Raw genomic sequence first — 18,188 nt, forward strand, 5'->3', positions numbered from 1 at the left:
TAAGTAGGACAAATGACATACAGGGGTGGGAAAGAAACCAAATTTTCTCTGTACTGCATGTCATTTTTAACCACGTGCATGTTCCACCTATCTAACTGTGCATCCATCCTAAATGGTGAACAGAATTGAGTGGAGCTATCTTTCCTTGTTTAGGATCAGGATTCCCATTTCCTCCATGTGGAAGCACAAGAGAACCAATAAACTCAAAATCTCCAAGAAATCAAAATAAGTCACATTTTAATTATAAAGTATAAAGCAAAGTTTCATTGCAGCCGAAAGTCAGCATCCTTCAACTACTCAGTCATCTTCACAGGGATCACTTCAGAACACACTTGTCTGTAAGATAATCTGGCTCCCGAAATTAAAATTTTTTTTAAAAAATTGTACTAGTATTGTCTAATCAGATTAGAAAATTTAACTAGGCCAGGCTCACTGCCTATTTATTAATTATAAAACATTCATCTGCCATGGTCTCTGTCCTGAGATTATCTAGTCACAAGATTAGAACACTTGAGTGATCCATTCCACAGCTTTTCCGTGTGCCTTATCTCCAGCCAAAGTAAAAGTAGCACTCTGTTTACCCAGCTATGTCACCCATCTGGTATCCACCCTCTAGGGAAATCAATCAGGTGGTTCCCTGGGAATAACGGAACTCCAGTCTCATCTGTTACTTTTCTTGGGCTGAGTAAATTGTACTCAGCTCCTTCCATCCGCCGAAATAATGAGGATATGATTTTTTTTTTTCACCCAGTTTGGGTCTATCCCATAAGTAACTTTCTATTTCTCCCTGTCCCTTCTAAATCCAAACCTAGTCCAAATCCAAACCTAATTTTTTACCTAATTTTCTAGATTGCTGCTTGTCTGCTGCAGTTGGCCTGGGAATGATGGGATGAACCTCTGCAGTCTTTAAAAACAAGCCCAAGTCCTTGTGGACCAAGAACATTTATCATTTGTGTTGCCAAGTCAGCTCATATTCGTAACTTGGCAGTTGGAGTCCCAGACTAGGAGTGGGAAAAAGCATGGCAGCGGCCCCACGCTTGAATACGCACATCGATTCTGTCAAGAAGAATGAGATGCTCTAAGCCTAGAGATGTGGAAAGTTCAGGGGTGAACTTGATATGACACTCACTGACCTAATTGCTTCGGTTTACTGTCATTATCAGAGACTCCAAGCCTGACCCCTAGAATCACTTGAAAGAAACAGAAATCCCATGGAAGCTGAGACCTGTCCTTAGCTGAATGCTTGTTGGCACAAAGTTGGTATTCACAATATCAACTTTCAACCAATCCCCAGTTTTCATACTGCTTAAAACCGGACATTAGAACAGGAGCTGGGAACTCTTACTCTTGCTGTATCCTTGAAAATTATAAGGAAATGTGGTGCTAGAAATGGAGTTCTATGACTTCTCTTCATCTGCAATTCAGTGAATTTCTGACTTCCAGATGCCCTTATATTCATTCTCTGGATAATCTCACAAAGAGTTTTCAAAGCCCTCAAGGAAATGAGTTTTCACTGGAGAAAATAATGCTAGTGACTGCAGGTGAATGAGTTCCCCCCTCCCCCACCAGATTACTTAAGGCTGTATGTCTGCTGCCTGAACCCTGAAGGCCAGGTGGTGATCCAAGGCCATGCATGGTGCCCAGCTTAGGAGCCAAGGTGTCCGTGAGAACCAAAACATCCCAGGGCGTACTGGGAAACATACCAAGAAAAAGAGTCTCATTGCATATGGAAGGCAAAGAGCCAGAAAATTAGCATAAAATCAGCTTGCAGAGGAGTGTCAGGGCAGATCCCCAGAGCTGTCCTGCTGCCACCCAGGAATGCCCCATACGTAAGTCCCAATAAATTCATCTACTTATCAAGTTGAACTTGTCCGGGTCATTCTTTGGTCTCTTAGCTCCTTCCCAGTTTTGAGGGGGCATTATTCTATACAGTCCCAGGATTTTCCCTTACCAGCACCTGATGCCCAGATTCCAGCTCAGGCAAGCATACTGAAGAATGATCAGCCAGTGAAGGGAAAACAGAGGGCCCACTGGATTCTCACTCAGCTAGTTAGGGGATGAGGGTGCAGAACCTGACTTTGGCTAGAACACAGGAGGAACTGAAATTTTCTTGCAGCTCAGAAGTTTATTAGTGAAGGGGATTGGGCCATTTGGTGTTTACATGCTTGACCCCTGCATCCCTGTGTCCTGGTTGTAGCAAGGAAGAGGGCTGAGTGTTCGACTAACCACAGGTGATGTCCTCCCAGAAACATGCTGACCTCTCTCTCCTGGATCCCTGTTGCCATGGCTGGGGTCCAGCACTATCAGTTATGCTCCACATCTGTTTCTTGTGCTTGAGCTGGATGGATGATGTTTTTTAGGATCTCAGCATAGTATGGGCCAAATACCTGCTGATTATGATGCATCAGATTGAGAAACTTCCAGCCCAGTTCTGCCAACTCCCTTTCAATGAGAATGAGGCCTCCAGGAAAGTGTAGCAGAGACTCCTGCATGCCATGAAGCAAACAGCATTTGAGAAACAAACGGATCCGCTGATCTGGGAGCAGGGGTAAACAATGAAAAGAGGAACAAACAAGGTTCAGAAGAAATTCACAATGCCTTTGCCCTATCTGCTCACCAAAGTTTTGCGTTAACCGAGTTATTCACTGACCTCTCCGCTCATTCAGGTAAACTCTATACATGCGATTTTTGTTTGTTTGGGGGAGTGGAATGCCATCAAGCTCCCAAAGGACAGTGCATGATCAAAAGATGCTGAGGTAGTAAATTTCTGGGGGGTTCATAAGATTATGGAGCTGGACATGAGATCCTAGTGCACATTTAACTTAATAAGAGGACTGTAGACCCGGTACCTGAAAGTAACAACACATGTTGCAACCAGCGCACCACGTTCAGGCCCATACACCCAATCCAGGCTACGATCAGACGCTAAAGTTCAAAGCAAGCTGGCCAAGTGCACTGCTTCCATTCCAGCATGGAACATACCCTACAGCCTAACTCAGCATCACTTCCATGGAGAGGCGTAGGGGCCCAAATGGTAGCTTAAAGCATAGGATAGAGAAAGGGTTTCTCCATATATCTTGACCGACATCTAGAATATGCCCTGGAACGGGCTGGGTGCGGTGGCTCACGTATGTGATCCCAGCACTTTGGGAGTGCGAGGCAGGTGTATCACGAGGTCAGGAGTTCGAGACCAACCGGGCCAACATGGTGAAACCCCATCTCTACTAAAAATACAAAAAAATCAGCCAGGCATGGTGGCACCTGCCTGTAGTCCCAGCTACTCGGGAGGCTGAGGCAGTAGAATCGCTTGAACTCAGAAGGTTGAGGTTACAGTGAGCCTAGATCGTGCCACTTCACTCCAACTTGGGCAACAGAGTGAGATTTTGTCTCAAAAAAAAAAAAAAAAAAAAAGAAAGAAAAGAAAAGAAAAGAAAAGAAAAGAAGAGAAAAAAGAAAATACCAGGAATGACTTCGTAGGGTTACTGTGACAGTATCCAACACCTGTGAATGACATATCTTGGGTGCAGAGCCGCCTCCAAACCATACATGCATTCTCCAAATTGAAAAAGATCTATTTGAACCGTGCACATTATAGACAAGGAAACTAAAGCGAACAACTTTCCAAATGATCATGCCTTTTCATTTTTAAATGGTTAGGTAACTCACTTTCAGGGTAAGGTCTACCCACCTCCCCCCACCCGCCCACATTCTTGCCACTTTTCTGCACGACGACCATGGGGATTCTTACCAACAATGCTCCGAATGCAGTTTTCTTTCTTGGTGATGTTCTGGAGTTGGCCTAGAAGAGATGCTGTGTTTTCACTGCTCAGAGTAGTGAGGCCCATGTCCTCAAGGCCTTGATGGATTTCCTGAGACACCTGTTCACTCACACTCAGCATAGTCTCTTCAGGCCTAGATAATGAGGGATAGAATGCAGAGTGGGCTTGGCAGAGGGACAAAGTCCGGAGAGCCTCATACCACAAACCAGGCCTATTCCAGGAAGAATTCCGGCTCTCTGCCACCAGAAGACAGCATTAGCCACCGGGCAGATGACATACACTCATTGTTACCCACAAGGTACCACTTGATCCAAACATACAGCACCATACGCCACTTCGATGAAAGCAAAGTAAATTGGGCAAGGGCTCGGTTCCATCCTTGGATCTACTCAGCATTCTCCAGTGCCATCAACTGTATTTAAATATTGTTTTAAGACTCTATTGGATATTTTTCACGGTTTTTCTCCTACTCCACCAATTAAATTGCAAATAAATTAAGAGGCCTGGACTTCCAGCTCCTCCTTTTACTTTGGTATAATATCCCTGCCCCCACATGCAGTGAATGGTCACTATCACTGACCAACTGATCAACTTCTGGATACACATAGCACAAATCCACTGTCATTCAATCAAGTATATAATGACGCATTTTTAGCAAGCACATAAGGAATATTTGCAGCAAACTGGCTTCCACACTCTCCTCTTTGGAAAATAAGTTTTATTTTCTGTATCCCAAACCTCAGTACAACTTATCAAAGATACCAAAATCTTTGCAGATTGTTTCCAAGGGCCTTTGTGTGGTTTGTGATGAAGAATAAGCAATAATAGTATTGATATTACCTATATCCCCAATACCACACATTTTTCCCTCTAACAGAGATCTACGAATCTTACCTGGAGATAAATTCCTCAGTTAGGGCCTTGGTGATGCATTTCAGTCTATCCACAAATTCAGGTGAGCTGAATAAAATTTCACCAGAGAAGCTTCTGGCCACTAGCAAGACTGAGGCCAGGACAGTTAACTGGTGCAACTGGAACGCCATTTCCTGGAGCCGGGTTCTGTCCATCAACAGAGTCTGGTGAGGGAGCGAAGGACAGCCCATCAGAAGAGGAGGGTTTGAATGGAGGCACTGAATAGCGTAGAACAAGGCAATGCCCCAACACACATCCCTACCTCAGGGAATTCTTCGTTCTCAGGATCCCAGAGGAGGAGGTTCAGGTAGCCTTGGTATAGCACCATTGTTGGACTCGGGGGCTCTGAGTTGTTACCTGCCCCATTTGGAAGTGAACACGCCACCCTGCGAGAGGAGCTAGGTGAGTCAGGAGAACTCAGACATGGTGTAGTGATGTCTGTGGCTGCTTTGGTTAGCCATTTTGTGGTATAATCGAGGAGACCTATGACGAGAAGGAAATATGCATCTTAAAATTCCAAGGCTTGAAGAGGACAGCTTTGAGACATACTCCTGGTCTATAAAGAAGTGATTTTGTAGATCTTTCTATCTTAGAGAAACACTCCTTCTCCCTACCCCTTGCCCACTAAGGGCAAGGAAGAATCTTTCTTTTCAAGAAATAGAAAATAGCCTCTATTGCTATAAGAAGGCAGACCTGAGGTCAAATTTCCCCTCTCCTGCCCTTAAATTTTAAACATACTGGGCTGTTTATCAAGGAGTTCCTGGAATTTAGCTTGTTCATACTGGATGGAATGCTCCTGCAGGTAGGGTCGAAAGCTCTGGATGGTATAGTTCACCATGTCCATTTTCATTAGGCCCAGAACACGGAAGATGCCCCTGCCATAGGGAGAAACAGAACATTTACACTATTAAAGGAAATCTAGTGTGGAAGGGTGGAATCCAAGCAAGGAGCCATAAAAGCAGAGTATCTGAGAGTTAGAAAAAGCCTTAAAAACAAATAGTCCTACTTCAACTTATGAATAATGGTACTGTGGCCAGTGACCCAAGGCCATAGAGTGAGTTGATGGCAAAACTAAGGACAGTTATACCTCCTGACACTTTAACTACCATATTAGAGGTCTTTCGCCTGTAGTCATTTTGTCACCTTAAAAAAAAAAGGGTAGTCAGTGAAAGGAAAATCACCAACGTGTTAACAGTTATATGTGGGTAGCTGGGATGTGGGTGACTGAATTTCTAACTCATTGAGCAGGTCATTTTACTATTCCAGGTCCTGGTTCTTCTAGCTGTGAAACACGGATAATCCTCTTTCCTGTCCCCTCACAAGGTTTGAGTTGGGACAAACAGGACAACATCTGGGAAAAGGCAATTTGCAATCTATAGGAGAAAGAATTACTGTACCTTAATGTCTTAACAGTATCATGACATAAGGAGACCCAACTGATCTAAAGATCATCAAAGGAACCCTGGGAGACTGTCCTTGGAAAATAAAAGCCAATAATCCAGAAAGGAGAAAAGGTGTGTTAGTCAGGTCATCAGTACACAAGAGCTAGATAAGACGGGGGCTATATCACAGCATCTGGCTCAGAGTTCTCCAGCACAGTGTCTAAGGCAGATTTGGGGGACAGCACATCTAGACTCTCACCTCAGTAACTGCACTGGATCTGTTATGGCCTCTAGTTTCTGTATCGCTTCATCTCGAACTGGTGCACATAGCAGAGTCATCAAATTGAGAATGTAGTTAGAAAGATGAGGGACATCCAGGGCCCCATGTTCCACTTCCTGCTTGAGGAGATCTGTGTCCAGAGCTTCTTCTATCTCATTTCTTAGGCGGTTCTGCCATGGTAATAGCAGTGATAGCAAGGTCTGCCCAACAAAGGAAATCAAAGGAGCCAAGTTCTGTTTAGAACCTCAAACTTTCTCCAATGAACTATACTCTTAGGCCAAAGGCATCCCAGATTATGTCTTCTGGCCGGAGCGGGGCGGGGGAGGGGAGCAGAAAACTGAGTCTCTAAGTCTCTTAGAGAGTATTATTTCTTTCTGTTTAGAGGACAATTACCATTCAAGGTTTCATTGGGATCAGTTGTATTAGTAGTCATTATTATTTTTTAGGTAGAATGAGGTAAAAATATGAATAAAAATAAGAACGTGATTTTAAGTGTGTAGGATATTAGAAATATGAAATACACACCACCACAAGGAGATGAGGCATTCTTAATAAAGGATAAGGACATTTTTAGATTGTTTTACTCCAAAGTGTGAGGATAAAATAGCAAATTTGGAATCTTTAAGGTTCCCTTGACTCACACAGGTAAGTTCCTTGTGGGCAAGGGCTCTCCTATTCATCTCTGGGCTTCTGAAACACATAGACCATAGTGGAGTTTCAGTAAGAATTTGTTTATTTGAGTTATATATTGTTACAGTAATCGCCCAATGGTCAAGTTTCATCTCATACAAATAAAATGGAAGCTGCCCCATCCCATCTATTTAAGTAGTAGGTCACGTTAAAAAAAAAAAAGTATGCTACTTGATATATTAATAGCCATTGACGATCCAAGGTTCTGAGATGCCCAGGAACTTCCCATCCACGAATGGGAGTTGGTTACTCACCTCCTTAACATCTTTTAGAAGTTCAAGAGCACAGGTGAAGTCAGGAGGAGTACTCAATAGTTGTTCCTTCAGATGGTTCCAAAAAGCATTGTACATTGCCTCCGCAAACCTGCCTTCTACACTATAAGAAGGGTTAAATGAGCAGATTGCTCTTTACCTAGAGAATTGATACAGGATCATAATTTCCCAAACAACATTTAAAATTATGAAAGACTATTAAATTGACAGGCTAGGAGGACCTATGTTTACACTTGAGAAGGGCTGAATAAACTGAAGTTAGTCTCAGATGGAAAAGCATTGGCTAAATTCTCTCAGAAGGGTACCTCAGGGTTCCAGAGACGCTCTCTTCCTGCAGCAGAAGAACCATAAACTAGGAGTTGAGACTCTGACTTCTAACGCCAGTTCTGCATCTAGCCTGGATGTGTGACTTAGTTTCCACAGTCAGAGACTTAAAACTTTGAACCAGATGCTGTTTTTCCTTCAGGCCTGAAATCTAGGAAAGGATTTTATCTCTTGATAATACTTGAAGGTCTTTTGAGACACTTTAAATTCAGCAAGCCCAAAACTGAACTCCTGATCTTCCTTCTTTATATTTGTTCCTCACGTATACTTAGTTCTGTAACCAGAAATCTGAGACTTTTTCTCTTTAAAAAATGTAACAGTAGGCCGGGCGTGGTGGCTCACCCCTGTAATCCCAGCATTTTGCGAGGCCGAGGCGGGCGGATAACAAGGTCAGGAGTTTGAGACCATCCTGGCCAACATGGTGAAACCCCGTCTCTACTAAAAACACAAAAATTAGCTGGGCGTCGTGGCAGGCGCCTGTAGTCTCAGCTACTCGGGAGGCTGAGGCAGGAGAATTGCTTAAACACAGGAAACAGAGTTTGCAGTGAGCTGAAACAGCGCCACTGCGCTCCAGCCTGGTGACAGAGCGAGACTCGATCTCAAAAATATATATACACACATATATGTGTGTGTGTGTATATGTATATGTATAACACATATCTGTGTGTGTATATATGTATATACACATATCTGTGTGGGTATATATGTATATGTATATACACATATCAGTGTGGGTATCTGTGTATACACATATCTGTGTATATATATGCATATGTGTATACACATACCTGTGTGTGTATATGTATATGTGTATACACATATCTGTGTGTATAGATGTATATGTGTATACACATATCTGTGTGTATATATGTGTATGTATGCACATATCTGTGTGTGTATGTGTACACATATGTGTGTGTATGTGTACACATATATGTTGCGTGTGAATGTATACACATATATGTTGTGTGTGAATGTATACACACACGTGTGTGTATTTGTGTGTATGTATACACGTATATATGTGTGTATAAGTATACATATATGTGTGTACATATAGATATATGTACTTATATGTGTACGTATATATGTAGATGTACATATGGACATACACATATGTATATGTACATATGCACATACACATATGTATATGTACATATGCACATACACATACATGTGTAGATATACACACACATATATGTGTATGTATATGTATATGCATATACACACATATGGGTATGTGTATATGTGTATATATACATATAAGTGTATGTGTATGTGTATACCTACACATGTGGGTGTATTTGCATATGTACATATACATATGTGTATGTGCATATGTACATATACATATATCTATACGTACACATACATATATGTATGTGTATGTGTATGTGTACACATACACATATAATAGTAATGTATGCTTTCTGTTTACAAAAACACAAGTGATTAATAAATATATGAAATAAAAATTCAAAGTTTCTCCTCCAACACAACAATCTAACCTGTGAAAGTTCAACTATTATCTATCTGGTATGTACTGCAGCCCTTCGTAATTCCTTTCCCCTCATGTCTTTTATCCACTCAGTCACCAAATTCCAGAGATTTTGCTTCAAAAATATCTCTGGAATCAGTCCCCACCCACAGTCATCTCTTTCCCGAACTATTGCTATGGTCTATTAAATGGCCACCTTCTACCTACAAAACCTTACCCCAACAATGATACATATTTTTGATAAAATCAATGAGTTTTCCAAGATAGAAATCTGATCATAATAGCATACTCATTTAAAGTTTTTCAGAAGCTGCCTGTCTCTAGCAGTGTACGTGGCCTTTAAGACCCTTCACGATCCTATTCTGCCACTTCACCTGCCTTAACTTTCTTTCTCCTCCTACGTCCTGTGCTCTAACAATAACAGTCCACTTATAATTAATATATAATTGTCTTCCATCCCTCTATGCCTCTGAAATGACATTTCCTCTTCCAGGAGAGTCCCTTCTCCCCTAAACCACCTGAAAAGACTCAATTCAAGTGTTACCTTATTAAGAAAGTCTTCACCGGCCGGGCGCAGTGGCTCAAGCCTGTAATCCCAGCACTTTGGGAGGCTGAGACGGGCGGGTCACGAGGTCAGGAGATCGAGACCATCCTGGCCAACATGGTGAAACCCCGTCTCTACTAAAAAAATACAAAAAACTAGCCGGGAGAGGTGGCGGGCGCCTGTAGTCCCAGCTACTCGGGAGGCTGAGGCAGGAGAATGGCATAAACCCGGGAGGCGGAGCTTGCGATGAGCTGAGATCCGGCCACTGCACTCCAGCCCAGGCGACAGAGCGAGACTTCGTCTCCAAAAAAAAACAAAAAAGAAAGTCTTCACCAACCTTCCCCAGGCAGCTGAGCACTGCATAGAACTCCACACACTAGTGCCAGTTTTCAAAGGGACTAGTGTGTGGAGTTCTATGCAGTGCTCAGCTGCATGTTCTCACTCATAGGTGGGAACTGAACAATGAGATCACTTGGACTCGGGAAGGGGAACATCACACACTGGGGCCTATCATGGGGAGGGGGGAGGGGGGAGGAATTGCATTGGGGAGTTATACATGATATAAATGATGAATTGACGGATGCTGACGAGTTGATGGGTGCAGCACACCAAGATGGCACAAGTATACATATGTAACAAATCTGCACGTTATGCACATGTACCCTAGAACTTAAAGTATAATAAAAAAATAAAAAATTAAAAAAAAAAAAAGAACTCCACACACTAAATATGAGGTAACTTATCACTCTGCACAGTAGCTATTTGACTATCTTCCCTACAGAAGCCTTTTGATGGCAAAGATAATGACTCACTCAACTATATGTCTTCAGCTTTCAACATCCTGCCTTCCACCTAATAAGTACTCAATAAATGTTTGTTGAATAAATGTGTGATTATGAGATTTCCCCTCAAAAAAATAACTGTGCTTAGTATAATTTTATAAGTCCAAAGGGAAAACTAATTGTCAACTATCTGTAGTTAATGGATAACCCCAAACTCTATTTCAACCTCTTATCCAGTATACATTTTGTATTACTACATTTGAAAAAGCCTGTTAATTTGAATACACAGTGAAATTCAAGCCCTAAATAATGTCATTCATCCTGCTTCATCTACCCACCCCCTGAGATCCCTAGTCACTTTAACAGACCTTCATTCTCTTAGTTTCACTTTTTTCCACACACCTATCAGAGAAAAATGAATCTAACTCAGGCCCCAGTTTTGGTAAAAACTTCCTTCAGGTAAGCCATCCTTGGCAACAGGCAAAGGCAAATCTAAGAAGTATGACGATCAAGAGAACCACTGACAAAGTCAGGGGTGCTTTATGTAACAGAATCCCAAAAGTGGCAAAATAACAGAAGCATTTAAGGTGGGAAATCAGAAATACCATAAAATACAGATTCGGACAAAGAAATCAACCCATTTAACTCTTAATAAACACTAGAAGCATTCAATCCATAAATGCTGAATGATTCTTAATCATATATTGCAATAGCAATATAATTAAGAGAAACCAATATAAAGCCTAATTGTAGAAGCACACTATTTATCGACAGGGATCTAATCTTGATTTGCAGAATCTTTATTACACTGATTATGAAGCAGAAATGTCCCCTGAAATTTCCTACCCATGAAGACTGAACAAAACCACTATTAGAAAATCTATTCATCTGCATCTCCTTAATCTGTAGACAATTAAAAGATGAAGGGCCAGGAGTTACTTCTTCCAAGTCTGTCTGAAAAGATCTGAAAAATCACTCTATGTTTCATTATTAACTAAGATCCTGAAATGAACATTCTGACAATACAGAATGAATACCCCTTTTCCGAGATGCTTGGGACTGGAGTATTTTGGATTATGGATTATATTATTATTATTATTATTATTTTGAGACAGGATCTCACTCTGTCACCCAGACTGGACTGCAGTGGCATGATCGCGATCTCAGTTCACTGCAACCTCTGTTTCCCAGGCTCAAGGTATCCTCCCACCTCAGCCTCCTGAGTAGCTGGGACTACAGGTATGCACCACCATGCCCGGCTGATTTTTGTATTTTTTGCATAGAAAAGGTTTCGCCATGTTGCCCAGGCTGGCCTTGACTTCCTGGGCTCAGGCAATCCACCTGCCTCAGTCTCCTAAAGTGTTGGAACTTAACAGTTGTGAGACACTGCACCTAGCCAGATTACGGATTTTTTGCATTTTGGAATATTTGCAGCATACTTGTAGTATACTACAATGAGCATTTCCTTTGAGCATCATGTTGGCACTCAAAATGTTTTGGATTTAAGAGCATAATGGATTTCAGATTTGGGAATGTTCAATCTGTAACTGCAGTGGATTATTACCTGTTTAAATATAATTTGCTGCTTTGACCCTTTTAAAGTAATAATTACACTGGTTTGTTGGTACTATATAAGACATACTCGACCATTAAATTTGTTAATAAGATGCTTCAAACCTGACCAAAAGTCATTTGTGCTATGTACCTACGCCCCAGGAAGAGTAAAATGGAAAAAAAAAAAAACTCTGAATAATCTGTACCTGTTTGGAGGTAAAATGATCTCTTCCACACAGAAATCTTGGTTTGCTATGATTTCATGTGCGATGCTCAGCTTTGAAACTTCATTAACTGTCTCTATCAGATCTGTGACAGAAAAGACATCAGGTCTGCTCTCTGGAAAAAAAAAAAGCATAACCATCATCAACAGGGAACCCACATAAGGAGAATTTTTATTTTATTTAGAGATTCACTCTGCCAAGTAAGGCTCCCAAGTTTAGATTCATCAAACGGATCTTACACAGACTTATTCAAACATTTTACTATTAGAAGTTTTCTGAAATCCTTGCTCTTCAGTAACACTGAACATCTCAGAGAAGTCAGACATGGGAGGAAGAAATTAGTTTTTGAAAAATATAAAACAGATTTCAAAACCTTCCACTTGAAATGTAAAACCATAAGTGAAACACAGCAAATAATGAATAAGTTGTGATTTGTAAAATTAATGTGCATCTAAAAGTAACTGTGTTCCCACTGTTCTCTTCCTACCTCAGGGGCTACACACAAGATGAAGGCTAAAATCTCCTTATAAATACCGCACAAATCTTACTAGATAGCTCTAAAGCTGAATCCTGCTTCCAAAACAGTAATTTCCACATCTGGGGTCAACAGACAACATTTCAAAACAACACGAGTGACAGATAATGATTTGACAATTTTTGTTTTTCCACATATGGACATGAAAGCAAACAAACAAACAACGAAACTACCCTACCATCATCAAAATAATCACTTCATAAAAAGAAAACATATTTTAACACCTCAGAAAGTATAAAGAAAACACAGTCACCATTAAGAATACTTTTAAATTGAATCAATTTAGCATTATTTTGAAAACTCATTACAACATCTTTATTGTTTTATTTCATTCAAAATTGGTAAGAACTATGTCACAGCCTGGCGTTGGAATTTGGGAACCAATGTTCTAAATTCATTATACAGAGTACTTTCGTTAGTGAAACAAAGTATATATAGCAGTTATAATTATTACTTGATATGTAAAATAAAATATGCAATAAAATGATTTTGTAACTCAATTTCAATGTAGTTTCATAACTTGGTGAGAGAGAACTATTTATCCTCAAGATATAATAAAACTCACGTATATGAATCCTAAAACTCACTCCAAGAAGATGGTCTATGTATGCCCATTTATTTTTCATTTAAAAAACAGTTGATGAGACTTTTGTTGAAAAGTTAGTCTCATCAACTGATATTTCCTTTCTATCCTAACGAAAAAGCTACATATGTTAAAGTACACCATCTAATTAATTCATTAAGACATCATTTATTTGAGAGGTATTATGAAGTCTGAATTGTGCCATTCTGCTTACTAGCAGTGGCCCCAAGTGGCCACCAGAGATACACACGTGATTCAACTTCATACTTTTTCCCGTTTCAGTCTTCAAGAGGTTAGATCAAACTGCTACATCTGGAGAGGTCTGCAGATTAATCTTTGGTTAAATTCACTGGAGATTATTGTAAAAGAACTGCAGTTTGAGTTCCTGTGAGGTTGGACTAGTCAAGCCAAAGCTTCAAATGCCTAACATAAGGTGTGAAAAAGACTTAAAGTCCCAAAGTTCACATAAAAATACTATTATTAAAGATCTAAATAATTTTACCCCAGAGCAGTAGTAACTCCTATGTCAACAAAGCACCCCTGGAAAAGGACAGAACACAATTGAAGCAACAGATAATTTGGATCACTTCTGATCTGTCCTAGATCTACCATTTACACTTTACAAAATCGAAATACAAGAATGCTATTATTTCCCATGCTTTGAACTGACTGAATCACTATCGACTATTGTAAAACACAAGTAATTTGCTTTGTTGGTCTCTTTCTCTAAAACCAAAATCTTTTAATTTTACTTACCCATTAGGGGCCTAAGTCCTGCATGTAAAAATTAGAGGGGGCAGAAAGACAAGACAAAGAATAATCCAAAAGAGGACTAATAGAAGGATTAGTAAGGAAAAATGCAGGGTTGCAAGAGCCTTCTATATCCCTTAAAGGCCCTTAAATCACAGGCTGTCTATTCCTTTAGCCTAATTGCTGCCAATAGAAGTGATGACATGATTCTAGACCTACCAGGACACTGGTCATGTAAACAGAAACTCTTGCTTTTCTGGCTCTGCCCTGGTGTTTTAGGCTCAGGGGCCCCATTCTCTGCTACACTGGGATCATTATGGAACACAGTTTCCTCAGTCTTCGGCATCTTGATGTTATCTGGAATTGGAGAGAAAAGAAGAGGCAAGCTGTGTAAGACCTGACTCTCGCCCAGGGACAAAAAGAAAGAGCGCTCTTCAACTACAATTGGGTGTCCTGGGGAATGAACCCTCTGCTCAGTTGAAAGGATTAAGGACCAGGGCCCAAAGGTTCTCAAAAGAACAACTAGGGTCTTCAAACAGGCCTTGAGGGGAAGGGGAATTAGCGGCACTTCCTTTACTGAAATCAAGAAGTTTAGTGTTGGGCAAGCAGAAGAGGTAAACGAGGCCCAGAGATGGACAATAACTCGCCAGAAGCAGGGCACACTGCACATTACTGACCAAGCTAGGAAAGGAATCTTTCTCGGCTCTGGCTAACTTTCACTGGTCCTGGAATACCTTCTAACTCCTTAGCTACTGCTCCAGACCTTCCTGAAGAGGCTCTGGCGGCCTGGACTCAGGCAACAGGGTATCCCCCCACAGCCCTTGGAACCCTAGTCCCTCACCTCCTCCTCGTTCTTGACTGGCTGCCTCTCCACTGTGTCTGCTAGTGAAGCCCCTCTGCCTGCCCAACCTGGTCCTGGGAAGTACCATTGTAGCCAGCAGGAGAGGGGAGATCATGGACGGAACCATGGAGATTATGAGGTCCGCCTGGATCGCACCCCTACCAGTGACACTAGAAAGGAGAGTCCAAACGTGCAAACAAAGAGTGATCGGTTTCCAGGGTAGCAGGGTGGTATAACTTGCCCAGGGTGCCTTGGAAACCAAGAGAACAGGAAAGGCAAGCAGGGCCTCACTATTGGGTGATAAAGGCAGGAGGCTGAGATAGACCTAAGGAGGCTTCGTGTTCATACCCTTCTGCCCAGGCTCGGAGCCCCTCAGGAACTTGGAAGTAATCTTCTCAAGCCCTACTCCTCATGAATGAACTCTTCAAAGCTTTTATCCCTACTACCCCAGAAAAAAAAAAATAGCATTTAAATAACTATTTAGTGGAGAAAATAAGCATTTGCTATTTATTTGTTTCACTTCATGCTGTTCATACAGCCCCTGCAAATGAAGAACCAACAGGGCTACAAAATTCCAGAAGTCTGTTTTGGGTTTTCTTTCATCTTTTGTATAAGTGAATCCTCCACACAAAGTAAGGAGAGACACATAAACTGTTAAACTCTCATTTTACAAATATGGAAATCAAGAATCATTTTAAAGGGCTAGCCACAGAAATTGTGTGGTAAAGGGGCAAGACCATAAGCCTGAGAGAAATCTTACATTTTGGTTAGGGGTCTTTCAGCTCAATTCTTGGCATGCTCTTCATTGCAATCCAATTGTGAGCTTTGGAGCTCATCTGTAAACTGAGGGCACTGGAACGGATGATCCTAAGGAGCCTCATGTTGCTCACTCTTCAGTCCTAGTCTACTTTGTCTCTCCACTGGCCATTCACCACAGTCATATGAGGACCCCTGGATTGGCCTATTTCCAGCATATATACATTTCCACACTATACTATTTGATCCCTCTCTTACCCTGACTTAATTTCTTAACACATTGACTTGTTTCTTTTATAAATCAAGACTATACGGTGACCAGATTCTCACCACAATCCTCGCCTTGTTAGTGGCAATAGTACAGTGTGAATATCTTGCACAACATGGGGATTTTGAAGAAGAAAGTTATGGGAAAGAGGTTCAAGAACTTTCAAGCCTAGGAAAAAATCCATCTTAACTTCCAAGCACAAGAGGATATGAGGGAACTTGGCTAGTAAAGTTAACTTTTAGCGTAGGAGTTTATTTTACTAATAAATACTAAATCTGAATTTCCTCCTCATCCTCTCCTAGTATTTCCTTCAGTAATGTCAACTGTGAAACAAATTGCTCTCACATCAACCCCAGGATAAATATTTAAATATATTTTTCTTGATTTGAACACAAAATTATACATTCATAAGGCATATGTTTCATGATACCAGAAGTTCATTTCTCCTTTTAAAAAATCAGAGTTCTATTGTATTTCTTCTAGGAAAGACCTTCCAGAATGACATCAATTCATCTTCTCACAAAATTGCATTGTTAAAAAAATACTCTACCCAGTGATACCTAAAATTCTATTAGCACTTCATTCAAATAGTGAAATAGTCTTTATAAGTGTCTTTTAATATTGAAATCTTCTGGAGAGGTAATGAGGGGAAACAGAAGTGTGGGAAAAATAAAGGAAGAGAACTAGTGGAAAACAGCAAATCGCATTTTGCCTAGGGATGGCCCAGATACTGCATTTAATAATACGTTTTATCAATAGTTGTCAAGAACCAACTAGAGGGACAGAGAAAGATGGTGGAATAGGAGGCTATACCTTGTGTACCCCTGCAGGAACACCAATTGTAACCACTATCTGCATACAGAAAAGCATCATCATGAGAACCGAAAATCAGGTGAGCAATCACAGTGCCTGGTTTTAAATCCATATTGTTGAAACAGGCATTCAAGAGGTCAGAGACAGTCTTAAATCGCCGATGCCACCCCTCTCCCATCCCCTGACAGCAACTGTGCAGCCCAGAGAGTCCATACACTTGGGAGAAGAAGAGGACAGTAACCGGAAACTTCACATTGAACTCAGCGCTACCCTGTTGTAGCAGAGAGCAAAGCCATGCTGGGCTCAGCCAGTGCCCACTCACAGAGGGAGCATTTGGACCATACCTAGCTAGGGGGGATTCACCCATTCCAGGGTAGAGAACTTGAGTCTCTCAGCAACCCACGCTACTACAGGCCAAAGTGCCCTGGGGTCCCAGGTAAACTTGAAGGGAAGCCTAGGACACAAAGACTGCAATTCCTAGGCAACTCCTAGGAAATTAAACAATATGCACATAAATGAACAGTGGGTCAAAAAAGAAATTAAAAAGGAAACTGAAAAATTTTACGAAACAAATGATAATGGAAACACAACATACCAAAACCAATGGGATACAGAAAAAACTGTACTAATAACAAAATTTATAGCTGTTAATGCCTACATTAAAAAGAACAACTTCAAATAAAAAACCTAATGATGCATCATAAAGAACTATAAAAACGAGTAAATTAGAAGGAAACAAATTAGAAGAAAAAAAAGTTCAGAGCAGAAATAAATGAATTTGCAATGAAGAAAACAATACAAAAGATTAACGAAATGAAAAGTTGTTTTTTTTTTTGTCGAAGGTAAACAAAACTGACAAATGTTTAACCAGACTCATGAAGAACAAAATGGAGAAGACCCAAATAAATAAAATCAGAGATGAAAGAGGAGACATTACAACTGATACCACAGAAATTCAAAGAATCACCCATGGCTACTATGAGCAAGTATATGCCAATAGATTGGAAAATCTAGAAGAAATGGATAAATTTCTAGACACATACAATCTACCAAGATTGAACCACGAAGAAATCCAAAACCTGAGCAGAACAATAACAAGTAACACAGTAAAGCCTAATAGTCTTTGTCTATATTAAAGCAAAGCCCAAGACCTTATGACTTCACAACTGAATTCTACCAAACATTTAAGAGGAATGAATACCAGTCCTACTCAAACTATTCTGAAAAACAGAGGAGGAGAAAATACTTTCAAACTCATCATACAATGCCTGTATTACCCTGATATCAAAACCAGACAAACACACATCAAAAAAGGAAAACTACAGGCCAATGCCTCTGATGAAGGTTGATGCAAAAACACTCAAGAAAATACTAGCAAACCCAATTCAACAATACATTAGA

The 18,188-nt window shown here is 40.7% G+C and overlaps 1 protein-coding gene across 3 annotated transcripts; it reads right to left on the reverse strand.

The window, feature by feature from the left end:
* Positions 1–2,105: 2,105 nt before the first annotated feature.
* Positions 2,106–15,024, reverse strand: LOC117085262 (T-complex protein 11 X-linked protein 2). Of its 3 annotated transcripts, none has more exons than XM_033213954.1 (10): positions 14,951–15,024; positions 14,329–14,466; positions 12,224–12,356; positions 7,298–7,418; positions 6,333–6,553; positions 5,430–5,566; positions 4,954–5,174; positions 4,674–4,855; positions 3,749–3,912; positions 2,106–2,536 (listed from the first exon to the last, which is right to left on the reverse strand). In XM_033213954.1, exons 2-10 carry the CDS (start codon positions 14,453–14,455, stop codon positions 2,304–2,306), a joined length of 1,539 nt encoding a protein of 512 aa, XP_033069845.1. In that variant the 5' UTR covers positions 14,456–14,466; positions 14,951–15,024; the 3' UTR covers positions 2,106–2,303. The 3 variants fall into 3 exon arrangements, with proteins under 3 accessions (XP_033069845.1, XP_033069862.1, XP_033069855.1); XM_033213971.1 differs by lacking the exon at positions 14,951–15,024 and adding an exon at positions 13,610–13,782 and having other exon boundaries at positions 7,298–7,413; positions 14,329–14,420; XM_033213964.1 differs by lacking the exon at positions 14,951–15,024 and adding an exon at positions 13,610–13,782 and having other exon boundaries at positions 14,329–14,420.
* Between the last annotated feature and the right edge of the window lie 3,164 nt (positions 15,025–18,188).

Source organism: Trachypithecus francoisi, unplaced genomic scaffold, assembly GCF_009764315.1.
Source record: "Trachypithecus francoisi isolate TF-2019V2 unplaced genomic scaffold, Tfra_2.0 Contig00535, whole genome shotgun sequence".
Lineage (NCBI taxonomy): Eukaryota > Metazoa > Chordata > Mammalia > Primates > Cercopithecidae > Trachypithecus > Trachypithecus francoisi.

Coding starts and splice junctions, on each gene's coding strand:
- LOC117085262 (XM_033213954.1), bottom strand. CDS start 14,455: ATGCCGAAGACTGAGGAAACTGTGTTCCATAATGATCCCAGTGTAGCA. Junction 5,567..6,332: donor GATCCAGTGCAGTTACTGAG/GTGAGAGTCTAG, acceptor TCCCTATGGCAG/GGGCATCTTCCGTGTTCTGG. Junction 3,913..4,673: donor ACTGAGGAATTTATCTCCAG/GTAAGATTCGTA, acceptor CTCATTATCTAG/GCCTGAAGAGACTATGCTGA.